The following is a 23,266-nucleotide window of genomic DNA, read 5'->3' as shown; positions in this document are numbered from 1 at the left end:
TGTTTAGCTATTTATTATTACAAATAACTTTGAAGCCGGAAGGGAATTTAGAAACTAACCACAACATCATTTCTAGATATTAAGTGCATCAGTGCTTCAGTCCCCTATAAAACAACCCACCCAGAAACTTGATGGCCTCAGATTAACACCCGGTCAGGTATCTTTAAGAAATAGTGATTTGGTTTTCTTTGAGGCTGAGGAGAGCACAAAGATGGCATCCCCTGGTCCACGTTCCCTGAGAGCACCTCGGTGGCCCCCAGATGTGCGGCAAATCTCAAGTCCACCCCTCAGGCTACCGGTCTAAGACAGATAATTAGGCTTTTTCCCCAGAAAGTCTGGGCTGTGTTTCAGGCTGCTTTGTGGTGCCCTGGAGGTAGTGGCCCACGAAGAGTTATCTCTCGGATTGTTGTAGTGCGTTGCAGGCCCCAGAAATGCAAGCCCCTCTGGCCACTAGAGCCTGGGGATCAAGGAGTGTGCCCTCTGTGGGCTGAGCATGCTGGCCAGCTTTAGCGAGGCAGCAGAATGCAGGGCTGGGGCCCGCTCGCCGGCTTTGATGAAGCCACAGGAGAGCCCTGGGCTGGAGTGCACCCACTGGTGCCATCAAGGTAGAGGGAAAGTGCAGACATGGCACCTGCCAGAGATTTAGTTGCCAGACCAACCTCTGGTAAAATGTATCAAGAGGAAGTAGAAATTAAGATTATTAGGACAAAAATGCTTAAACAAGCAGATATAGAAGAGAATAAATCCTTGAGAATACATTGAAAAAATATGCCAAGATAATGAAAACAGAAATAAGAAAAAAACTTTTGATTAAATATAAAATACCCCTGCATCTGTCTAAAGATAGAAAATATGACCATATTAGTCAGCATGAATGAATTCTATTCCGTCAACAATTTCTCTGAATTGAATACAAAGTGTCAGATAATTGGAAGGACTCAGGAGACTTCCCAAAGTACAGTCACATAAGGTCTTTAATGAAATAAACGCATGGCAGGAGAAAGCAAAACGTAGGTATCATAGAGAGGTCCAAAAGCCTCCAGGGTTAGCCGTCCAGAGTCTTCCCTCAGTGGAACAGGACATCTTTGTCTCCAGGTTATGAACCGCCACGATACATGTGAGGTATCTCTGCTTTATGGGAGCTCAAACTCAAGTTTGCAAGGGAATCTTGTATACCTTGCTGGTCATAGAAGTAAAGTCAGGCTGTCTAATCCGTTAAACAGGGTGCATTTCATCATCTGTGTATCTCTAAACAGTGTCGGCAACCTAGTCAACAGTATCTCCAGAGAGTTTTGAACTTCAAACGACACACTGTTAATCACTAGTGACCATATCTAATTCATGTCTTGGCCAGGAACCTGTATCATATAATTGATTACGTGTAATCCTTCTTGTGGCTAATTATTTTCCATTCCACATCTTATAAGGGTTTTAATGCAATCACAATACATTTGATTATAGATAGCTGTAAAAAGATCCTAATATCAGTATTTACTTAGTGCCTGTTACTGAGTGGATGATTCAGTTAGTACATCGTAATGGTTAGAAATAATTAAAAGAAGTTTTACATAGATTATGCACGGTTTATCACAGAAGGAATAAAAGGAAGATACTACCATTAAGACCACGTGTGATGTATTAAAGCGCTCTACAGGCTGAAGAGGATCACATATTTAAGCATAACCTTATTATTTGATCGTTTATGATACATTATTATTGGGCTTTCTCTTTAGTATTTTTAACTTGTGATTTTCATCACGAAATCTAATTTTCATATTTGTAGAAGTACAAATGCAGTCATGCCCACCTCCACCTCAGATTCCCAATGCTCACAATATGGCAACGACGGTAAATTATCAGGATGGAGAAAAAGTATCTGTTGTCTGTCAAGACAATTATATAATTCAGGATGCAGAGGAAATCGTGTGCAAGGATGGAAGATGGCAGTCAATACCACACTGCGTTGGTCAGTAATGCATAACTTGCTTTGTAACATTCTTTCAAATGAGGTTAATACTCCCCTGTGCTTTGTGTAAATGAACAAGATAAGGGCCTTTCTGTCTATCTATTTCACTTTATCTTGAAACAGTAAATTGCAATCTAAGTATACAAATCAATCGGCATTCTTTCACTTCTATGAAAGAAACGACAAAAACTTTGGGTTACTGTGTAAATACCATAGAAAATTTGTTTGTGCCTATTTCACTCATGATGAACAGGACAAGAATGTGGGGCAGAGTGAACAAGCAGATACTACTGTAGATTTGATGGAGACATAAGCTTGCAAATTTCAGATGTTTTTTAGTTTTTCAGTAATTTAATTTTTCAGATTATCCTTATTTTGCAACCTCAACTAGTATTTGATTACATTTTTCAATTTAAATATTGATCTCTGTTCTTTATACAGAAAAAAGCCCATGTCCTCAACCACCTCAGATAGAACATGGAACCATTAAATCGTCTCAATTTTCAGAAGAGATGGACGAAACATTGAAACCTGAGGTTTATGTACATGGCACCAAATTAAATTACACTTGCGAGGATGGTTTCAGGATATCTGGAAAAGATGAGATAACGTGCCACATGGGAAAATGGAGTTCTCCACCTCGGTGTGTAGGTGAGGACAGTATGCACACCACAATTCTATTTTCGATATAATCCATTAAGCATAATCAATTGTCGTCAAATTTGTGAGAAAGAATCCTTTAGATTTCTAAATATACAAACTCATTTATAGCTAAATATCTAAAATCATTTATATATTTATGTACCTTACCAGCAATTTTTGCACAGTCAAATCTATCCTCTTTGTGGTAATTTCATTGACTCATTACAGACTCACTTTGAATTCTGGCAATTGTTTAATGAAAACTAGATGTGTAGTACAACTAAACCTCTCTGTCCGTATACATACCGCCTATTCATATTCCTACCCATTTATATATGGAACTTGTACTGATTGTTTTGCCATGAGTTTTTATAAATTTCTTTTGTTTTTCCTATAATGTCATGGGAGTTCTTACAACACATGGTACATAAGATGATTAATTCTCAATGCTCTTCTTTTTATTATTCACTATTAGTTTGAGAAACACTGATAGTGTCTTTCATAAATATATTGACATTTTTATTTTTTTATTTTTATTATTTAAGTTTTAGTTTAAATTCCAGGTAGATAACATGCAGTGTAATATTAGTTTCAGTTGTAGGATATGGTGATTCAACACTTCCATACAACACTCGGTGCTCATCACAAGTGCCCTCCTTAATCCCCATCACCTGCTAAACCCATCCTCCCACCCACCTCCCTTCTGGTAACCGTCACATTGTTCTCTATAATTAAGAGTCTGTTTCTCGGTTTGCCTCTCTCCCTCTTCCCCCCACCACCCCCCTTTGCTCATTTGTTTTGTTTCTTAACTGCCACATATAAGTGAAATCATATGTTATTTATCTTTCTCTGACTCATTTCGCTTAGCATTATATTCTGTAGCTCCGTCTGTGTCATTGCAAATGGCAAGATTTCTTTCTTTTGTGACTGAGTAATATTCCGTTGTGTATTTGTACCCCCTCTTCTTTATTCATTCATCTATCAGTGGACACTTGGGCTGCTTCCATATCTGGGCTATTGGAAATAATGCTGCTATAAACATCAAGGCACATGAGTCCCTTTGAAGTAGTATTTTTGTATTCTTTGGGTAAATATCTAGTAGTGCAATTGCTGGATCATAGGGTAGTTCTACGTTTAACTTTTTGAGGAATCTTCACCCTGTTTTCCAGAGTGGCTGCACAAGTTTGCATTCCCACACCAAGACTGCAGGAGGGTTTCCCTTTCTCCACATCTTTGCCAACACCTGTTGTTTCTTGTGTGTTGATTTTAGCCTATCTGACAGGTGTGAGGTGATATCCCGTTGTAGTTTTGAATTGCATCTCCCTGATGATCAGTGATGTTGAGCATCTCTTTATGTGTCTGTTGGCTGTCTGTATGTCTTCTTTGGATCTATGTCTGTTCTTGCCTTCTGCCCATTTTTAACTGGGTTACGGTTTGGGGGTGTTGAGTCTTATAAGGTCTTTATATATTTTGGTTACTAACGCTTTATCAGGTACATCATTCACAAATATCTTCTCCCTTTCTGTAGCTTGTCTTTAATTTTGTTGATTGTTCCCTTCACTGTACACGAGTGTTTTATTTTGATGTAATCCCAATACTTTATTTTTGCTTTTGTTTCCCTTGCCTCAGGAAACCAATCTAGAAAGAAGTCGCTATGGCTGATAATGTACTGACATGTTTAGTTTCAAATTCCTACTCAGGTTGTCAACTGGATACATCAGAATGATGGTTTTGGGAAGCATTTGCACACCATCTCCGTGATATAATTGCAGATCCTGTGTTATTTTTTTCAAATAAACTGCCAAATTTGTCAACCAATGCATAAAATTAAGTTTCAGTTTTAGTAAAACATGGAGTCATTCTTTCTTTGTCTCTTTCTTTTTTTAGGACTTTCTTGTGAGCCACCACCCTTGATTCCACATGGTATTCTATCTCACGTATCAGACAGTTACCAATATGGGGAAGAAGTAACATACAAATGCACCAAAGGTTTTGAGATTAATGGACCTGCATTCATAAGATGTATAGGAGGAAAATGGTCCCATCCACCAGAGTGCAAAAGTATAGTGTATTTAATTTTACTCTACGATTGATAAATATTCTTAATTCAGAGCATAAATGGTACAAATATGAAACTAGGCAGTAATTCCATAATTTAACAAGGTATCTCTGGGAAGCTGTGGATTTTAGTAGAGAATTAATAGCCGTAGTAATAATAAAAGTGTGACAGCATGAGCCAAATTATTTCACTTTCATGTCACCGTGTGTGCACATTAGACCTCCTGTGATACACATCCTCAGACTTCTCATCTCTGTTCCTGTGTCACAGCTGGTCCCTGCTCATCAATCCCATCATTATTCAATTTACTGTTAGTTTGTCAGTTATCTCATTGTACGTATAGTTTTCTGAGATATTTGACATGAATAAGGGTAACAGATTTTGATAGAGGTGAAAATACAAATAAGGTAGATGGCTTGTATGGGCAAGAAAGAATTTGAATGCAAGAAGTGTGATCTCAAGCATTACATGTATCCATATCTCTTCAGGCTTACGATGTCATCATCCCCATGTTATACTTTAATAAACACAGGACTACTCAATATAATTAAGCAAGACTTCTAACATATTTTTTCAAGGTACAAGAAAAATTTTGCAAGGTATTCATTGGTTCGATGTGTACCTATTATTCTACATTATAGTTATTAGTCATTATGTACTTTAAAATATTTACTGAACAAGTACATATTCTTTTTCTTTCAGACACGGATTGTTTTAGCTTACCCGACTTCGGTAATGCCACACCCATAGGCCCGAAGAAGACGTTCTATAGGTCAGGAGAAAAAGTGACTTATAAATGTCCACATAATTACCTTTTGGATGGACCAAATACTATCCAGTGTATTAACAGCCAATGGATAGGAAAGCCAATGTGCAGAGGTACTTCAATGAAATTTTGAAACCTATTTGTCAAAATGTCTTCACTAATATAATATGCAATTCCTTCTAAGAGCACTTATGAAATGGACATGGGTTATTCTTTGAGGCCAGGTCGAAGAAGTTTATGTTTTAACATAAAGGGATATAATTGTGTACTCAGCGGTCAATCTGAAAGCCCAGTGGTTCTCAAACTGTGGTCTCTGGAAGAACAGAATCAGCATCTTCTGGGAAATGGTTAGAAACGCAAATGTGAATTCACAGGCTTGCTCAGACCTGTGGTGGCAAAAACTCTGGGGCTGCAACCCTGAAAGTGTCTTAACAATTCCCAAGGGATTCAGTGTATACTCCAGTCTAGGAGCCGTACCTATAGCCTGTTACGTTTACGTCCACCTGAATCTCACTGGTGAATTATACATTATGCATTGAAATGTCCTGAAGCGTTTGCAAAAAAGAATCATTGAAGGCTGTTTTTGTCAATTATACATTTATTTTTCTGTTATTTTGCCAAGTCTTATAAAATAAAAGATATTGCTTTATCTCCTTTTCTTCAATCTTATATGTAAATTTCTTAAAATTAGCAGCCTTTCATGACAGATTAACTGTTGATTTAAAATCCTCTTAGAGATCTATTTGGAATCCCATGCGTTGATTTGCTATTCAAAATGACCATTATGTTAGAGATGCGACTTTTTTTCTTTCTATTCAGATATTTCCTGTGGGAATCCACCCAGAGTGAAAAATGCTATTCTACTGGATGAGATGTCTAAGTATCTACCTGGTCAGAGGGCACGTTATGAATGCATCATACCTTTTTACCTGGTTGGGGGCAGAGAAGTGACATGTTCAAATGGGAACTGGACACAACCACCTCAGTGCGTAGGTAAAGTGTTTTATTTCCCTTAAAATATTCTCGTTAAATATTAAGAGATAATTTCAGGGACTAAATATGTTAATATAAATATATAATGAAGTAGTTATTTTGGTTCATTTTTTAATCTCTAATAAAGTGATGGTGCTTAAAATCCAGTTTTTTCTTTCAGTGGACTTTTTGTGGATGTATTTATTTTATGAAAGATTTGACCAGATTAGGACAGCTGGAATCATGGAAAATTCTCTCTGTGTTAAGCATTACGACACTCGGTTATTTCCTGAGGAATAAATGTATTAAAGATACATTGAGGACATTTGACAGCTCTATGAAATTCCACTTGGAGACATGGAATCCGCAGCTGGGGCGTGATCCCAGAATTTGATACAAATTTGGGCTTCTTCAGCGTGTGGATTATATTTAAAGGAAGGTTACTAGTTGGGCTCAACCCAGGAATTAGTGTATACTGAAGAAAAAGTCTGAGAACTCGATCATAGGACACTCCAGCATTTAGAGTTTACGAAAGAGGGAAGCCAACAAAGGCGATATTATAGCCACTTGTTTTCAAATTCACTTTCGCCTGGCATATATATTTTCCAGTCTTTTACTTTGATCCCACCTATGTTTTCACGTTTAAAGCGAGTTTCTTTAGACGCCAGACGGTCGGTTCTTGTTTACGTGTGCGCTCTGCCATTTCAGTCTTTTCACTGAAGTATTTAAACCACTTACACTTAAAGTAGTTTTTGATAGATTAGGGGCTGTGTCAGGCATTTTACTGTTTGTTTTGTGTTTCCTGTTTCTAACTTCCATTTCCTTCTTCTCATCACTGTAGATTTTTGAAACATCTTAAAATAATATTATTTTGACACCTCTATATTGTTTGGGGGCATATCTCAATGTATAGTTTCATTAGTGGTTGCCCTAATATTAAGATGTACATAGATAGCTTATCACTCCTCCCGGAATTGACATTTTACCACTTCAAGTGAAGTGGAAACCTTACTTCCATTTAGGTCCATTTATCCTCCCCACATTTTATTTTATTTTACTTTTTTGTTTTCTTTTTTTAAGTAGGCTGCACAGCCAGCGTGGAACACATTGCGGGGCTTGAACTCGCCACCCTGAGATCAAGACTTGAGCTGAGATCAAGAGTCAGGTGCTTAAGTGACTAAAACCCTCAGGCACCTCTTACCCTCCCGCATTTTAAACATAAATACCTTTTGGTGGGGGGGGGGGGGGGATAAATGTTAACTGTTTCTTCTACATATGTTGAGCACTATAGGAAATGATACAATGTTGCCCAAACATCCAATATAACAAACTCCTTAGGAAAAAGAGTCTATTATATTTACCCTTATTTTTCTCAGTTGCCTTGTTCTTTCTTCCTGCATGAAGTCTCAGTCCTCCTTCTGTTATCTTTTCGGTGCTATTTGAAGAATTCCTTTAGCAATTCTTTAAAGGTAGATCTGCTGGAGATATTTCCCCCCTTTTCCATTGTCTCAGAACGTCTTTATTTCTCCCTTGTATCCTAAGGGTGGCGTCACTGGATGTGGCATTCAGAGATGACAGTTTCTTTTCTTCTAGCACTTGAGAAACGTTGTCACTTCTCTCTGGATCCATGGACACAGATGAGAACCCCACGGACACTTGAACCCTTTTTCCCTTAGAGGTTTGCCTAATTTCTGTGTAGCTGCTTTTGAGATTTTTCCTTTTCTTTAGTTTCCCTCAGTTTGATTATGATGTATCTTGGCTTGAATTTCTTTGGGATTATCCTGTTTGGCTTTTTCAGTATGAATGTTTATGCCTTGTGCCCAACATGGGAGATTTTCAGCCATTATTGTTTGAGGGTTTTTTCTTTGTTTGTTTGTTTGTTTGTTTGTTTGTTTTCATCTCTAACCCTTTCTTTTCCCTTTCTGGTTGTCCAGTCTTTTGCTATACTCTTACTGGTCCCTGAAGCCCTGTCCACTTTTGTTTGTTTTCAAAGTGAGTAGTCTGTATTCTATATTCGAGTTTATTTATCCTTCTGTCATGTGTAATCCATGATAGAGCCCATCCAGTGAGGATTTTTAAAAATCCATTATTCTCTTTTTCTGTGTTATAATTCCCATTGGATTTTGAAAAACCATCACTAAATAATTCCATTCTCTGTGTCATCTCAGTGTTGCCATGTGTTGATTATCTTTTCTCTTTTGGGGTTTTCCTGGTCTTTGGCATAATGAGTGATGTTTTTCTCTCTTTTTTTAAAGGTGTATTTATTTTAGGAAAGTGAGCACTCATTCCAGTGTGTGAGCAGGGGAGGGGCAGAGAGAGGGAGAGAGAATCCCAAGCAGGCTCCTCTCTGCCAGCACAGAGCCCAACACAGGGCTCAAACTCAGGAACCGTGAGATCGTGACCTGTGCGCAAATCAAGAGTTGGATGCTCAACCCACTGAGCCACCCAGGCACCCCTATAATGAATGATTTTCAGTTGTATTCTAGACATTTTGGATATTATGCTTTAAGGCTCCGGATTTTATTGACATCCCTTATTTATCAGGCCTCCAAAACTGCCAGAGTGCAAGTCCAGACTTCCCACTTGGCCTCCACTGACACCATGGAAAGTGGAGAGGCGTCTTGTTCCCTGAGTGTGGATAGAAGTCTGGGCACCTCACTTGGCCTGTGTTGATCACTGTTGATCTCTGAGCAACACGTGGAGAGGAATGGTCATGGTTTCTTGATGATGTTTTTTCGGAGTTATTCGAATACTGTAAAAAATACTTCTGTCTTGTTAGAATACTCCTTTCCTGGGCCTTTGGCTAAAGAGAGCAGGCAATTCTTGGAATTTTTTTTTTTTTTCCATGAACTTGATATTGTTTCTGGGTTCCAGTCTTCTTCAGTGCTCAGTCCAGGATCCATAGAAGAGACAATGAAAACCCAAACTCACTAACTACAGTGTAATTCCTTGAATCCCAAGGTCTCTGATGAGATCGATATCTACTCTGCATCTTCCATAATCCCTTTTATTGTTTTTTATGATACGTTCAGGGTTTTTAGTTTTACTTAGCAAAGGGATTAGCAGAAATGTTTCTACCTCACCTTGTCCAGAATAGGAGGCCAACAATTCCCTTTCACATTATACAAATTTGTAATTCTTTGACTTAATTAAAGCTGATGTTTCTTTTGTAATAACAATGAAAGTCAATACACAGTGACTTGAGATCGAATAGACACTACAATATGTTGTAACTAATGAGAAAATTTCTTTGTGTATATTAGCTCTCCATCTGTCTGGCATTTATTCACTAGGGAAAATGTTTTTTAATACCAGAATACTACAAAGCAGACAATTTGTTAATGCTTTGTGTGTGCTTTCATGTGGGATAAAAGGAAGTGCTTAAAAGTGTTCTTCTCAGTTTCAGTGATTAGAATTTCTCCAACGAATCATTTCTGTCAGCAGAAATCACCAGTCTTGATGTTGTATATTGTGCTATATTTTTATTTGCTTTACTTTACCCTGTTTTTCTTTGGATGTTCAATAAATCAAATAATATTCTTTTTTAGACCCTAAAGAAAAATGTGGGCCCCCTCCGGCTATTGACAATGGAGACATGACCACATTCCCAACATCAGAATATGCTCCAGGGTCATCTGTTGAGTACCAGTGCCAGTCCTTGTATGTGCTTGAGGGAAACAAGGTCATCACATGCAGATATGGACAGTGGTCAGAACCGCCAAAGTGCTTGGGTAAATATCTTAATATTCACCTGGATCCTGGGAAAATCACTATAATGAGAAAGGTGTTTGTTTTGCTTTATTAACAGAATATTCATGGATTAACCACAATCATTCTATCAAATGTTTGACTACCAAATATTAATATGTGAAGAAATAAAATTAGAAAAAAGGTCTTAGTCAAGCAACCACAGCACCAAAATATTCTTTAATGAAAGCTCTTCCTATTGTTATTGACATGATGCATCTTTCATTATAACATTTAATTAGCACACCTTAAACACAGTACCTCATTTTTACATCGTTAATCATTTAAAATGATTTACATCTATGTGATGGATTGTCAATGAACTGGTTGGAAAAGGTTTTGAGAACAAAGCCCTGGACCAGTGCAGACAATTCTACTTTGAAAGTCTGAAATTCTGTGGAAAATATTTGTTTACTACTTAATGCTTATGTTCATTTTTTTTAAATCTTCAGATGTTTGTATAGTATCAGAAGAAACCATGAGAAAACATAACATACAATTAGGATGGTCTTCTAAGAGAAAGAGATATTTCCAAACAAGGGAAACTGTTCAATTTCAATGTAATTCTGGATATCGTAGACAGACATCACAACAAACATTCCGAGCAACCTGTTGGGACGGGAAACTGACCTATCCTGTTTGTGTAAAAAGCAATGGTTAAGATGCAGTCCTAAAATTAAAACATGTACATTTATTCAAATTTTTCATGCTTATTTTGTCAGGTATTGTTAAACTCCTTTATATTCATATCAGAATCTGTGTTAAATATTTCATGGATGATGTGATTATAATCTGAGAAGTGAATAAATCACTTCTTAAAAGCACTTCATTAAAACTTGGCAAACCAAAATGCTTTGTGTCCTATTAAAAAAATATCTATGACAAGAAATGAGATTCAATCACTTCAGTGACGACTTCTATGCATCTTTCTCCTACCTTTCTCAAATCTTCCTCGGTAACTTCTGAGGCTTCCTGAGACCGTCCGTTTTGGAGGAAATGGGAGAAAAGGCTTTTCCATCTTCAAAATAGTTTCACTTCAAAAACACTTCAAAACCTAACTACGTCATACCTATGTTAACACGATGTAAGTAGTTATTACTTACTTTTGCTTATCTATCAAAAGAAAGATATACCAAAAAAAGAATGGAATACATGATCTCCTACAAGATAACTCTCTAGCACAATGAAAATTAAAGAAAGAATAAAGGGAGATTAGAATCGAACTGGGTACATAACTATGATAACATGACATGAAAAGTAACAAAAAATCTGATGTCAAGTGTAAACACACACACAGTGTGCTTTGAACACTGAATAAATATTTATAAAACAAAGATTGTCAGGAAGCACAATAAAAAATTGACAGCAGAATTTAGAGAAACTAGGGTTAAGAGTAGCTGTTTAACTTCTTAATACTAACCTGCATTCTCCATTGTATCTGTCTTTACTATACATCACCTTTGAACCACAAGAATATGTTGTTTTAAAATAAAGATAAAGTAAGGCAATACATGTTGAGAACTATGAAGACCTCTTTGGTAAAGATGTTCAAATCTAATGACATCTCCACGATTTTGTTGGTATAGAGAGTTTTGAACACATTCAACCACAAGAGTCTGAAATGCAATTTTTAAATTCATACATTTCAAACAACATAAACAGTTAAAATCAGTTGACCGAAAACATTTTTAACTTCTACAAAAACATGAAATTTTTAGGATGAAAATAAAGATATAATCAAGGTAAAAGTATTTTTTTTTAATATATGAAATTTATTGTCAAATTGGTTTCCATACAACACCCAGTGCTCATCCAAGGTAAAAGTATCTTAAGGTGATATCTTCTTCCTTCATTTGCATCAAATCAAGTGGTATTCTCAGAATGAGAAACCAGGCTGTCTCTGCTGGAGCCGATTTATCTAAATCTGAATCACAAATGACAGTCAGTTTTCTCACATTTAAAGGAATATTGTTACTCTCCACAAGTTATCTTTGCTGTCAATATTGGTGTATATACTATTTCTCCAGAACCTTTCACCCAAAGCCTGTGGAATGTATGTACGACACTTGCCTTGTAACCAATATGGCCTATAACCAATTATTTTCATTTTTGGCTGCGAAATAGTAAATTTTAAGATTAATTCTAATATTTTTCTGCATTTATTGCCATTCCCATGTAAAGATGAGTGCTGATTTGCCAACTCCTTAATACTTTTACCTAAAAAGATTTGGTAAATCTTTATATTTGCTCTTTAATTTCCAATTTTTGGAGTAAGGACTTGATAAAGCCACCTTCTGATGGCTTTAGAGATATTCTTTCTTTTTCTTTTTCTTTTTTTAAAAGTTGTATCAGTGGGGAGCCTGGGTAGCTCAGTTGGTTGAGCATCTGACTAGATTTTGGCTCAGTTCATGATCCCAGGGTCATGGGATTGAGCCCTGGGCTCCAGCTCAGCCTCTGTGCTGAGTGTGGAGCCTGTTTAAGATTCTTGCTCTCTCTCCCTTTGCCCCTCTTCCACCCATTGAGTTTGCACTCTCAAAAAAATAAAATAATAATAATTAATTAATTAATTAATTAAAAAATAAAAAATAATAAATGTATCAGCATGAATTCATGAATTTTTATTTATTCAACTGTCACAATTAAATATAGTCATTATTTCTGAAGCTCAAATTATCCCAAATTTGGCTAGTGAGAGCCTCTTGAAATGAGCTCCTTATTGCCTTGTTGTACCCCATTATTCTTTGAGCATTTCTTTTCTCTTTAGTACAACATGATGTTCCAAGCTTGCTGTATACTTCCCTGCCCAATACCTGAGAGCATACATGTTTCCAAAAAGGTCTGAATCTTTTTTTTAATGTTTATTTATTTTTGGGAGAGAGAGAGAGAGAGAGAGAGAGATAGGGCATGAGTGGGGGAGGGGCAGAGAGAGAGGGAGACACAGAATCTAAAACAGGCTCCAGGCTCTGAGGTGTCAGCACAGAGCCAGACGCAGGGCTTGAACCCGTGAACCACGGGATTGTGACCTGAGTGGAGGTCAGACACTTAACAAACTGAGCCACCCAGGCACCCGTGATTCTTTTTACTGGGAAATAGTGTTTAGAATCCAACTATTGTGCCCTTGGTACTAAATAGGAATATTTTAGAATAAGAACTTGATAATAGTGACCTTCTGATAGCTTTACATATATACACATTTTTTAAATTTTTTTTTAATGTTTGTTTATTTTTGAGAGAGACAGAAACAGAATACGAGTGGGTTGGGGCAGAGAGAGGGGGAGACACAGAATCTGAAGCAGGCTCCAGGCTCTGAGCTGTCAGCCCACAGCCCAACGCGGGACGTGAACTCAGAGCGGGAAGATCATGACCTGAGCTGAAGACAGATGCTCAACCGACTGAGCCACCCGGGCGCCCCATATATATATATGTATATTTTTTAATGTATCACCGGGGCACCTGGGTGGCTCAGTCAGTGGAGCATCCAACAGGATTTTGGCTCAGGTCATGGGATCGAGCCCAGGGCTCGAGCTCTGGGCTGTGTGCTGAGTGGGGAGCCTGCTTAAGATTCTTTCTCTCTTTCCATTTGCCCCACTCTCCCCACCGAGCTCTCCTCTCTCTCTCACAATAATAAATAAATAAATAGATAGATAGATAGATAGATAGATAAATAATCAGCATGGATTCCTGAATTGTTATTTATTCAATTTGTCATAATTAATTCTAGGCATTGTCTTTGAAACTCAAAGTATGCCAAATTTGGCTAGTTGAGAGCCTCTTGAAACTAGCTGCTGATTGCTTTGTTATACCCCATCATTCTTTGAGCATTTCTTAAGACAACATGATGTTCCAGGCTCGCTGGGTATTTCCCTGCCCAACGCCTGTAAGCATACACCTTTCCAAAGGGGTCTGATTCCTTTTACTGGGAAATAGTGTTTAGAACCCAAGCTGTGAAGAGAATTATGCTGAAATAGAAATGTTCAACACTGTGGAAACGTCTTTAAATGTCTTTTTGCTTGTCAGAAGACTGAAATAGAAGTGAAATTTAAAATTCATTTGCTCCTATTGGATCTTACAATTCAAGTTTAATAACACAGGGTTAAAAACTTTCTAGTACATTTTCTGTCTCTTCTCTTTACTCACATATTCTTATATTTCAATATTTGCAAAAATAATATAAAAAGTTTAATGCAAACATTACTACTACCAGGTAACCTACTGAATGAAGGTTACAATGTCTTGGCATTGATTTTGTCCCGGGATGTTCAACTCTGAATGTAAGTACTCTCTTCCAAAATGACTTCAAATAATCCTGAAGGTTTCTGAACCTTCTGGTTCACTTCCCAACTTAATACAGTTTTCCATTTATTTGCATTCATATTTTAATTTTAAATCATGCTTCTTTCTCTATTAAGCTAAACTTTTTAGATATGAAAAACAGCTACATGTTTCAAAAGTCGAAGTCACGGGGCGCCTGGGTGGCGCAGTCGGTTAAGCGTCCGACTTCAGCCAGGTCACGATCTCGCGGTCCGTGAGTTCGGGCCCCGCGTCGGGCTCTGGGCTGATGGCTCGGAGCCTGGAGCCTGTTTCGGATTCTGTGTCTCCCTCTCTCTCTGCCCCTCCCCCGTTCATGTTCTGTCTCTCTCTGTCCCAAAAATAAATTAAAAAACGTTGAAAAAAAAAATTAAAAAAAAAAAGTCAAAGTCACATGACAAGGCTCTGTGAAGAGTAAGCTTTTTCCATCATTTATCTGTTCCTCATTTAATAAAGTTATATTTTTATTAGTTTCTGTCATCCTCCCAGTGTTTATTAATCTCCTTTTTTCAATATATAGAAGGGAGGTGATTTTACACATTTATCTGTACCTTGCTGTTTTCGTATTTATTATTCTAATCTTCTCTTGACTAGCCTTCCTCAGCTCCCTGCACAGAGGCTGCCTCAGTAGCTGTGCTGCGGTAGACACTGGTCAACAGCACAGTCTGGATCAAGCGTCCCCACATGTGGCTGCGTTGGGAGCCAGAAGGGAAAAGGCTGTCTGGCACTGCCCTCCTCTGGGCTCCTCTGACCTTGGCCTTGTCGCTGGGGTGCTTGAGAATAAAGGCCTCCTGGGTCAGAAGGGTAGGAGGAGCCCAAGTTGCGCCTGGCCCCAGGCCACGTTAGGGGCCCTTGTACGAATCCTGGTGGCGGGCAGACACTGGGAGACCTAATCTTTGGACGCGCAGTGTGAAATCCTCCTTTGTGTAACTGTGTCAGCGAACGAGCAATTAGTATTTATTTCCTGGTGGATGGACACTCTGCCCTTAACCGTTCCCATGCGCAAAAATTAACCTAGTAGGAGCCAAGACCCCAGGTCTTTAAATCCATGCCTCCAGGGCACACAGCAGTCCCTTTCAGGGAAACCCAAAACTTCACACCTGTCAGAATTTTGAAAGATATGACTGGAAATTTGCAAAACACTGTGTAGCACATCACACTCATTACTTCAATCGTTTCTCATGGAAACCCTATGACATAGGTACTCCATGCACATCTTTCAGAGAATTCAAGGGTTTTAGAAAGAATAAGTCGTTGGCTCAGGATCACATTGCTAGGGAGAAGCCAAGCCATAACCTGACCCTAATCTGGCTTACAGATTTTTTTTTTTTTTCTATTAAACAACGTGAATAATTTAATTAGTTTTGGAAACCCCTCCGCTCCCCCAAATAACACCTGACGCAAAATGCAATAACGCTTTGCAAAAGTAACCTACAGGTGGTCAAAAATATATTAAAACAGATTGGAAGATTGTTTGTAGTGTTTTTACTCATAACAGGAGGCGCAAACCTTGGACGAGGGCGGATTCCCCGTATTGCTATCACCCCATGTAAATTTAAAACAAAAGAGAAAATTCGGAGACTTCCTAGCGTGCAATTAAATGCAAAGACAAACAAAGCCCTTAAGAAAACCATTCGAGAGGGCTACGAAACGAATAAAACACAACGGTCACGTACTTCTGTGGGGCTGAATTAAACTGAAGGGAAGTCAAGACGCCCTAACGCCTACTGAGCGGCAATAGACAGAGGCACCTTAGCCACCGCGGGACCCCTGCAGGCGTGCAGGAGCCAGCCAGTCGCGCAGGCGCAGGGCCGGAGCGGGAATCCGCCCCGCCTTCCCCGGGCCCCGCCCTCCCTGCTTCAGTTCCGGGTCCTGTCAGTAGGGGCGGCCGCGGTCTCGGCAGCGGCCAAAGCCGCGAAGCTGCGCGGCCCGGGTTTCCAGCCGGGCCTCTTTCCCGGCCGGGCCCCAGCATGGCTGCCCCCAGGGCTGCGGGTCGGGACGGTGCCGCGTTGTCGCGTTCCTGACGGCCCCTGGCGTCTGTGCTCTCCTTCTCTTCCCCAGGCCACTCCAGCAGACATGGTTGCCAAGGCCTTTCGGGTCAAGTCCAACACGGCCATCAAGGGGTCGGACAGGTGAGGGAGAGAAGGGCCCTGTTCCGCCCACCAGGACACCCAGCCATTTCTCCATCCCGGCTGGCCCACAGCCCTTTTGGACTAGCTCAGCCGACCCGGGGTGGAGGCCGAGGGGTCCAGCGGGGGAAGGGACCCCAGGGGACCAGGCTGGAATAGACATGTTTTGAGGGTGAAGAGGGAGAGGAGGCCTGATTTATCTCCCAGGCTATCTTTTGGATATTGTCGTTCGTTTAAAGGAAAACGTACTTCGATCGGCGCTTACTGACTGCGATCTATAGAAGGTATTGCGGAGGGCGCCAAAAAAGAAAGAGAGGAAAGAAGGAAGGAAGAAAGACAGACAGACAGGGTGCCACTCTCCTAAGAGCTTAAGTCCCTGAGGAGAAATCAGATGGGGAACCGGGAACTACAACGATAGGAGGAACAGTGTCTAGTGATTACTTCTGGCAGGAGAGACAGACAGATGGAGGGAGAGGTGAGGGAGAATTACGGGACATGTTTTGAGGAGACCTGTATCTGTTCAGACAGTGTCGCAAACGCAGATAGCACGTTGCGAATTTTGGACCCCGTGTTCTATAGTTGTCACTCTTGGTGCCCTGGTATAGCTTTTTAAGCATCGGGACAGGTTTGCCAAGCATATAGAGAAGGGAGTGGGTGCGAGGGCTAGGCATAGAGGCAGGAAGGCAGGGCTGAATTTCCAGTCAGGCTAACTTGGTTACTGCAGTTTCCCTCTTTCTTCGTAAAATGGAAAGTCTTGGCCCCAAGAATATGTGACAATAGAGGAGACATGGGATGTGAAAGAGAATAGGATGTTTTGGAAGAGTGTAGGAGAGTAGGGCATCATAAAGCAGTTTTTCCTTGGCCCTTTGATTTGATAGTAAGTCCTCCCGAATCCTTTGCATTTCTCAAAATGCATCCAGGCACGATTCATACCACTCATTGGTTTGCTTTCTGCAGGAGAAAGCTTCGGGCTGATGTGATGGCTGCTTTCCCCACTCTAGGAACAGATCAGGTCCCTGTGTTGGTACCTGGAAAGGAGGAGCTCAACATTGTGAAACTGTATGCTCACAGAGGGGATGCAGTGACCGTGTACGTGAGCGGTGGTAACCCCATCCTGTTCGAAGTGGAGAAAAATCTGTATGGCAACAGGATGGACATGGCCATTACTGTAATCCTTGCCTGGCATCCGTTTCTCCTTATTTCTTTCATTCACCTGTCTTACTCAAAACAGTAAGTGCCAAATCTCTCAGTACGTACCATCCCTAAGAATCGTTTCGGGCCCAGTGTCCCTAGAATTGGGTCTTTCAAGGTTGAAACTTACTGCCGTAGGAGGGAGAATGAAAGGGCCAATACAGAAAGAGCGTGGTTGCCAAGAGATACTCTGAGATGAAGGAATAGTAGTTCCTAGTGGGTTAACTAGGGATGGAGCAGGGGTCTCGAAAAGGGTGGCATTTCAGAACATGTAAGAAATACGTCTAAAAGGATGACTAGCAGGATTTTCTTTAGAGACTGAAAAGATCCTGTGATGGGAAAGAAGCTGGGTTAATGAAACCACGTACCCAGCTGTCTTAGTGATGTACTCCCATCGAGATACCCCCCAGGGATTCTTCCTTCGGCTCTGTCTGGCTCTCAGGATCCTTTGGTTTCTCTCCTTGTGACAGATCTCAGACATCTAGGGTCCTTTTGTCTCTAGCTGCTGACACCTGCTTTGTCACTGGGGCTTTTCTTGCCCTAAGCTGGGCTACAGCAGCGTAGGGCGGTCTCCTTGGGCCGCTGCTGCCCCCACCCCACTTTGCTGCTGTATGGACACGGGCGCTTTTTGATCTAAGGGTTTTTACCACTAATCACTATGAAAACAGAGGGAATACAAATAATAAACATGCGGAAATTTCCAAATTGTTTACAGGCTGGTGCCCTGTTCTTAGTCTACTTGTTTCTGAGGTCACAAATGGAATCCTCCTTGGGTCTTTGTCCCCGCTTTTACCTGCTGTGCGCATTTCTGCAGCTACAATCAGGTGGAATGATGGGGCCTCCCAGTCTCAGGTGACATCCAGGTTTTTAAGAATCTGCCTTAGAATGAAACCCCTTGAAACCAGCGCTACGGTGTATGTTAACTAACATGAATTTAAATAAATAAGTTTAAATTAAAAACAAAACAAACCAGAATGAACCCTCTTTGGGCCTCACAGCCTCTTCTCTAGCTTTGAGCTGAGTTCCTTTACTGTCCCTGAATTAAAGTGGCCTTCGCGTTTGGCTTTGCCAGTGCCCCAGGGGATTGACTTTTTGGCAATAAATCTGTGTCTTTTTTTGGGCAGTGCATGCCTTGTGGTCCTATCCTGACCTTCTCCCAGCTTTCACGACGTGGCCTCCGGTGCTTGAAAAACTGATGGGGGGAGCAGGTAAGAAGATTTCCCTATATTCTGGCTATCGACTGAAACCCGCTTAGGAAGGACCGACTACTCCAATAAATGTACCCACTTCCTGGGTTCATATGGTTGAAAAATGGAATTTTTCCCCCGTTTGCGTTTCATCTCTCTCTTGACTGCTTCTGTGAGGTCCCTGGGCCTCTACGACGCTGTTGAAAGGCTTCAATCAGCCCTGTACTTTGTACTTCAATGAGAAAACAGTTTGTGAACTGCCATATGCTGTCCTTTAAGTCAGTAAGCTAAATTTAGGAAACCAGAATAAGATAGGTCATGGAACTGGCCTTGGTGCTTCAGTTGGACCACTAGCCCCCCTAGGGAAATGGTGTGATACTCGGGTTGCCGTCTTTTAATTTTCATTATGAATAACCTAGCTGATACCTGATAAAGGTTTGTAGGTTGAGTGAATGAATAAATGATGAAGTAGAACTTGGAATTGTTTAGAGGCAGAATACAGGTTGTGATGCTTTTGTTTTGTTTGCTGCAGATTTGATGCTGCCAGGACTCGTGGTGCCCCCTGCTGGTCTGCCTCAGGTACAGAAGGGTGACCTCTGTGCCATTGCCTTGCTGGGGAACAGGTACTGTGTCAGTCCGCTGTGCCTTTGGGGGAAAAGCTTGGGTAAAACTGGGGAAAGATTTGAGAAATGACAGCTTCCAATGCATATGAATAAAGGATTACACGAGAAAAAAACAAACAGGTTTTTCTGGGGTGGGCCACTGTGGCCTTGGCAGTGAGCCTGTGGAGGTGTCTTTATATCTGGGCCAAGTGTATTTGCTGCTGCTGATTTTTTTTTTTCTAGTAATTTTACATTTACGGAAGAGTTGCAAAGATAGTGTAGAGTTCTTATCCAGCTTCCTGTAACGATAACGTTTTTTATAACCAGAGTACAGGTATCAAAAGTAAGGAATTAACATTGGCACAGTCCTATGAATACAATTGTAGACTTTCTTCATATTCCCCCAGTTTTTCCATGAAATGTCTTTCCGTACCACTTTGCATGTAAATGTTGTCTTAGTCTCTGGTCTGTGACATTTTCTTGGTCTTTCTTGGTCTTTCATTGCCTTAACACCTTTTTCTTCATCATCTACATCATCGTCCTCTCTTTTAATTCTGTTTTTCATTATTTATTTTTGAAAAGGAGAGGATGTCAGTGGGCAGAGGCAGAGAGAGAGCGAGAGAGAGAATCCCCCAGCATGGGACTCAATCCATGTGCCCCGGGATCATGACCTGAGCTGTAACCAAGAGTCAGACGCTTAAGTGACTGAGCCACCCAGATGCTCCTAAGTTATTTTGATAGTTTTCTTGAGATATATTTTACATACTACAAAATCCACTAACTCCAAAGGTACATTTCGGTGATTTGTAGTGTATTTTTACAGAGTTGTTCAGCCTTTAAACATAAATTAGGAAGTATTCATAGGAACAGTTCCGAGAAATCCAAAGCCCCCTCACCTCACAAACCTTTTCTCCTAGAAGTAACCGTAGCATTTGATGCATACATCCTCGTCAGCCTTCTTGAATACACGTAAATGTGTGCTTATGAAAACGTACAGTTTTGTTGTGTATGGTTAAAAATACAACCAAATGGAATTATGCTTTATCTGTATTGTTTTTTCACTTAAGATCGTGGGGACATTTTCCAGGTCAGCAAGCTCAGGGACGCTGAGCCTTCTTCCCTGCTGTGTGGTGATGGAAGAGGTCCTCTCCGAGTGGACCTTGTGGTCACCTCCAGTGTGTCTTCATCACAAACAGTATCTTTTTTTTTTCTTAATGTAATTTGTTGTCAAATTGGCTAACATACAGCGTGTACCGTGTGCTCTTGGTTTTGGGGGTAGATTCCCATCGTTGATTGCTTACATACAATACCCAGTGCTCATGCCAACAGTTGCCCTCCTCAATGCCCATCACCCATTTTCCCCTTTCCCCAGCCCCCTCCCATCAACCCTCCATTTGATCTCTGTATTTAAGAGTCTCTAATGGTTTGCCTCCCTCACTCTTTGTTTGTAACTATTTTTTCCCCTTCCCTTCCCCAATGGTCTTCTGTTAAGTTTCTCAAGTTCCACACGAGTGAATATATATATATATATATATATATATATATATATATATATATATATATTCCTCTTATCCATTCATCAGCTGGTAGACATTTAAGCTCTTTCCATGATTTGGGTATGTTGAAAGCTCTGTTGTAAACATTGGGGTCCATGTAACCCTATGAATCAGCACTCCTGTATCCTTTGGATAAATTCCTAGTAGCGCTATTGCTGGGTTGTAGGGTTGTTCTATTTTTAATGTTTTGAGGAACCTCCACATTATTTTCCAGAGTGGCTGCACCGCTTGGCATTCCCACCAGCAGTGCCAGAGGGTTCCCATTTCTCCACATCCTCGCCAGCATCTGTTGTTTCCTGAGTTGTTAATTTTAGCCACGCTGATGGGTGTGAGTTTGTATTTTGATTTGTATTTCCCTGATGATGAGTGGTGGTGAGCATCTTTTCATGTGTCTGTTGGCTATCTGGATGTCTTCTTTGGGAAAAGTGTCTATTCATGTTTGCTGCCCATTTCTTCACTGGATTATTTGTTTTTTAGGTGTTGAGTTTGGTAAGTTCTTTATAGATTTTGGATACTAATCCTTTATTCAATATGTCATTTGCAGATATCTTCTCCCATTCCATTGGTTGCCTTTTCATTTTGTGGATCGTTTCCTTTGCAGTGCAGAAGGTGTTTATCTTGATGAGGTCCCCGTAGTTCATTTTTGCTTTTAATTCCATTGCCTTTGGAGATGTGTTGAGCAAGAAATTGCTGCGACTGAGGTCAAAGAGGTTGTTGGCCGCTTTCTCCTCTAAGGTTTTGATGGTTTCCTGTCTCACATTTAGGTCTTTCACCCATTTTGAGTTTATTTTTGTGTATGATGTAACCAAGTGGTCCAGTTTCATTCTTCTACGTGTTGCTATCCAGTTCTTGCAGCACCATTTGCTAAAGAGACTTTTTTCCATTGAATATTCTCTCCTGCTTTGCCAAAGATTAGTTGGCCATACACTTGTGGGTCTTATTCTGGGTTCTGTATTACATTTGTCTATGTATCTGTTTTTGTGCCGATACCTGGTCTTGATGATGACAGCTTTGCAGTAGAGGCTAAAGTCTGGGGTTGTAATGACTCCCACTTTGGTTTTCTTTTTCAATATTACTTGGGCTGTTCAGGGTCTTTTGTGGTTCCATACAAATTTGCTCTGAGAAGAATGCCGGTGCAATTTTGATTGGGATGGCATTGAATGTGTAGATTGCTTTGGGTAGTGTTGACATTTTAACAGTATTTATTCCTCTAATCCGTGAGGATGGAATGTTTTTCCATTTCTTTGTGTCTCGTTCAATTTCCTTCATAAGTTTACTATAGTTTTCAACATACAGGTCTTTTACATCTTTGATTAGGTTTATTCCTAGGTATTTTATGGTTCTTGGTGCAATTGTAAATGGGATGAATTTCTTGATTTCTCTTTCTGTTGATTCATTATTGGTGTATAGAAATGCAACTGATTTCTGTGTATTGATTTTGTACCCTGTGACTTTGCTGCCTTTATGTATCAGTTTTAGCAGCCTTTTGGTGGAGTCTTTCGGGTTTTCCATATAGAGTATCATGTCCTCTGTAAAAAGTGAAAGTTTCCCTCTTCTTTGCCAGTTTTGATGCCTTTTATTTCATTTTGTTGTCTGATTGCTGAAGCTAGGACTTCCACAACTGTGTTAAACAATAGTGGTGAGAGTGGACATCCCTGTCGTGTTCCTAATCTTTGGGCTGGTGGGGGGGATGGAGGAGATCTCCATCCCCCCCGCCCCCCCCCCCGCCCCGCCCTCTGGTAACCAACAGGTTTTTCTCTATAGTTAAGTGTCTGTTTTTTTCTTTTTCTTTTTCCCACTATGTTTTGTTTCTTAAATTCCACATATGAGTGAAATCATATGATATTTTTCTTTCTGTGACTGATTTATGTCACTTAGCAATTATACTCTCTAGCACTATCCATGTCATTGCAAATGGCAAGATTTCATTCTTTATTTATGGCTGGGAAATATTCCAGTGTGTGTGTGTGTGTGTGTGTGTGTGTGTATTATAAATATATATGTACGTCATACATGTATATGTATTCCATTATGTATATGTATATGTATACCGTATGTGAATGTATGTGTCTATGTTATATGTATGCCACCCTCTCTTTATTCATTTATCAGTCACTAGACATTTGGGCTATTTCCCTAAT

General features: G+C 40.1%; 1 protein-coding gene across 1 annotated transcript in view; it reads left to right on the top strand.

Annotated features, from left to right (window-relative positions):
- Window positions 1-23,266, top strand: part of LOC132685821 (complement receptor type 1) — a 150,599-nt gene that overhangs the window by 95,237 nt on the left and 32,096 nt on the right. Inside the window, 13 exon segments of the mRNA XM_081791836.1 lie at window positions 1,784-1,966; window positions 2,408-2,617; window positions 4,496-4,669; window positions 5,370-5,546; window positions 6,253-6,426; window positions 9,954-10,136; window positions 10,605-10,808; window positions 15,055-15,264; window positions 15,959-16,132; window positions 16,202-16,592; window positions 17,547-17,692; window positions 18,905-18,988; window positions 19,504-19,590. Of these exon segments, the coding sequence (XP_081647962.1) occupies window positions 1,784-1,966; window positions 2,408-2,617; window positions 4,496-4,669; window positions 5,370-5,546; window positions 6,253-6,426; window positions 9,954-10,136; window positions 10,605-10,808; window positions 15,055-15,264; window positions 15,959-16,132; window positions 16,202-16,592; window positions 17,547-17,692; window positions 18,905-18,988; window positions 19,504-19,590 (2,397 nt within the window).

This window comes from Panthera onca, chromosome F1 (genome assembly GCF_046562875.1).
Source record: "Panthera onca isolate mPanOnc1 chromosome F1, mPanOnc1 haplotype 2, whole genome shotgun sequence".
Classification (NCBI taxonomy): Eukaryota; Metazoa; Chordata; class Mammalia; order Carnivora; family Felidae; genus Panthera; species Panthera onca.
The sequence above is the reverse complement of the archived record's forward strand: the minus strand, read 5'-3'. Positions and strand labels throughout refer to the sequence as shown.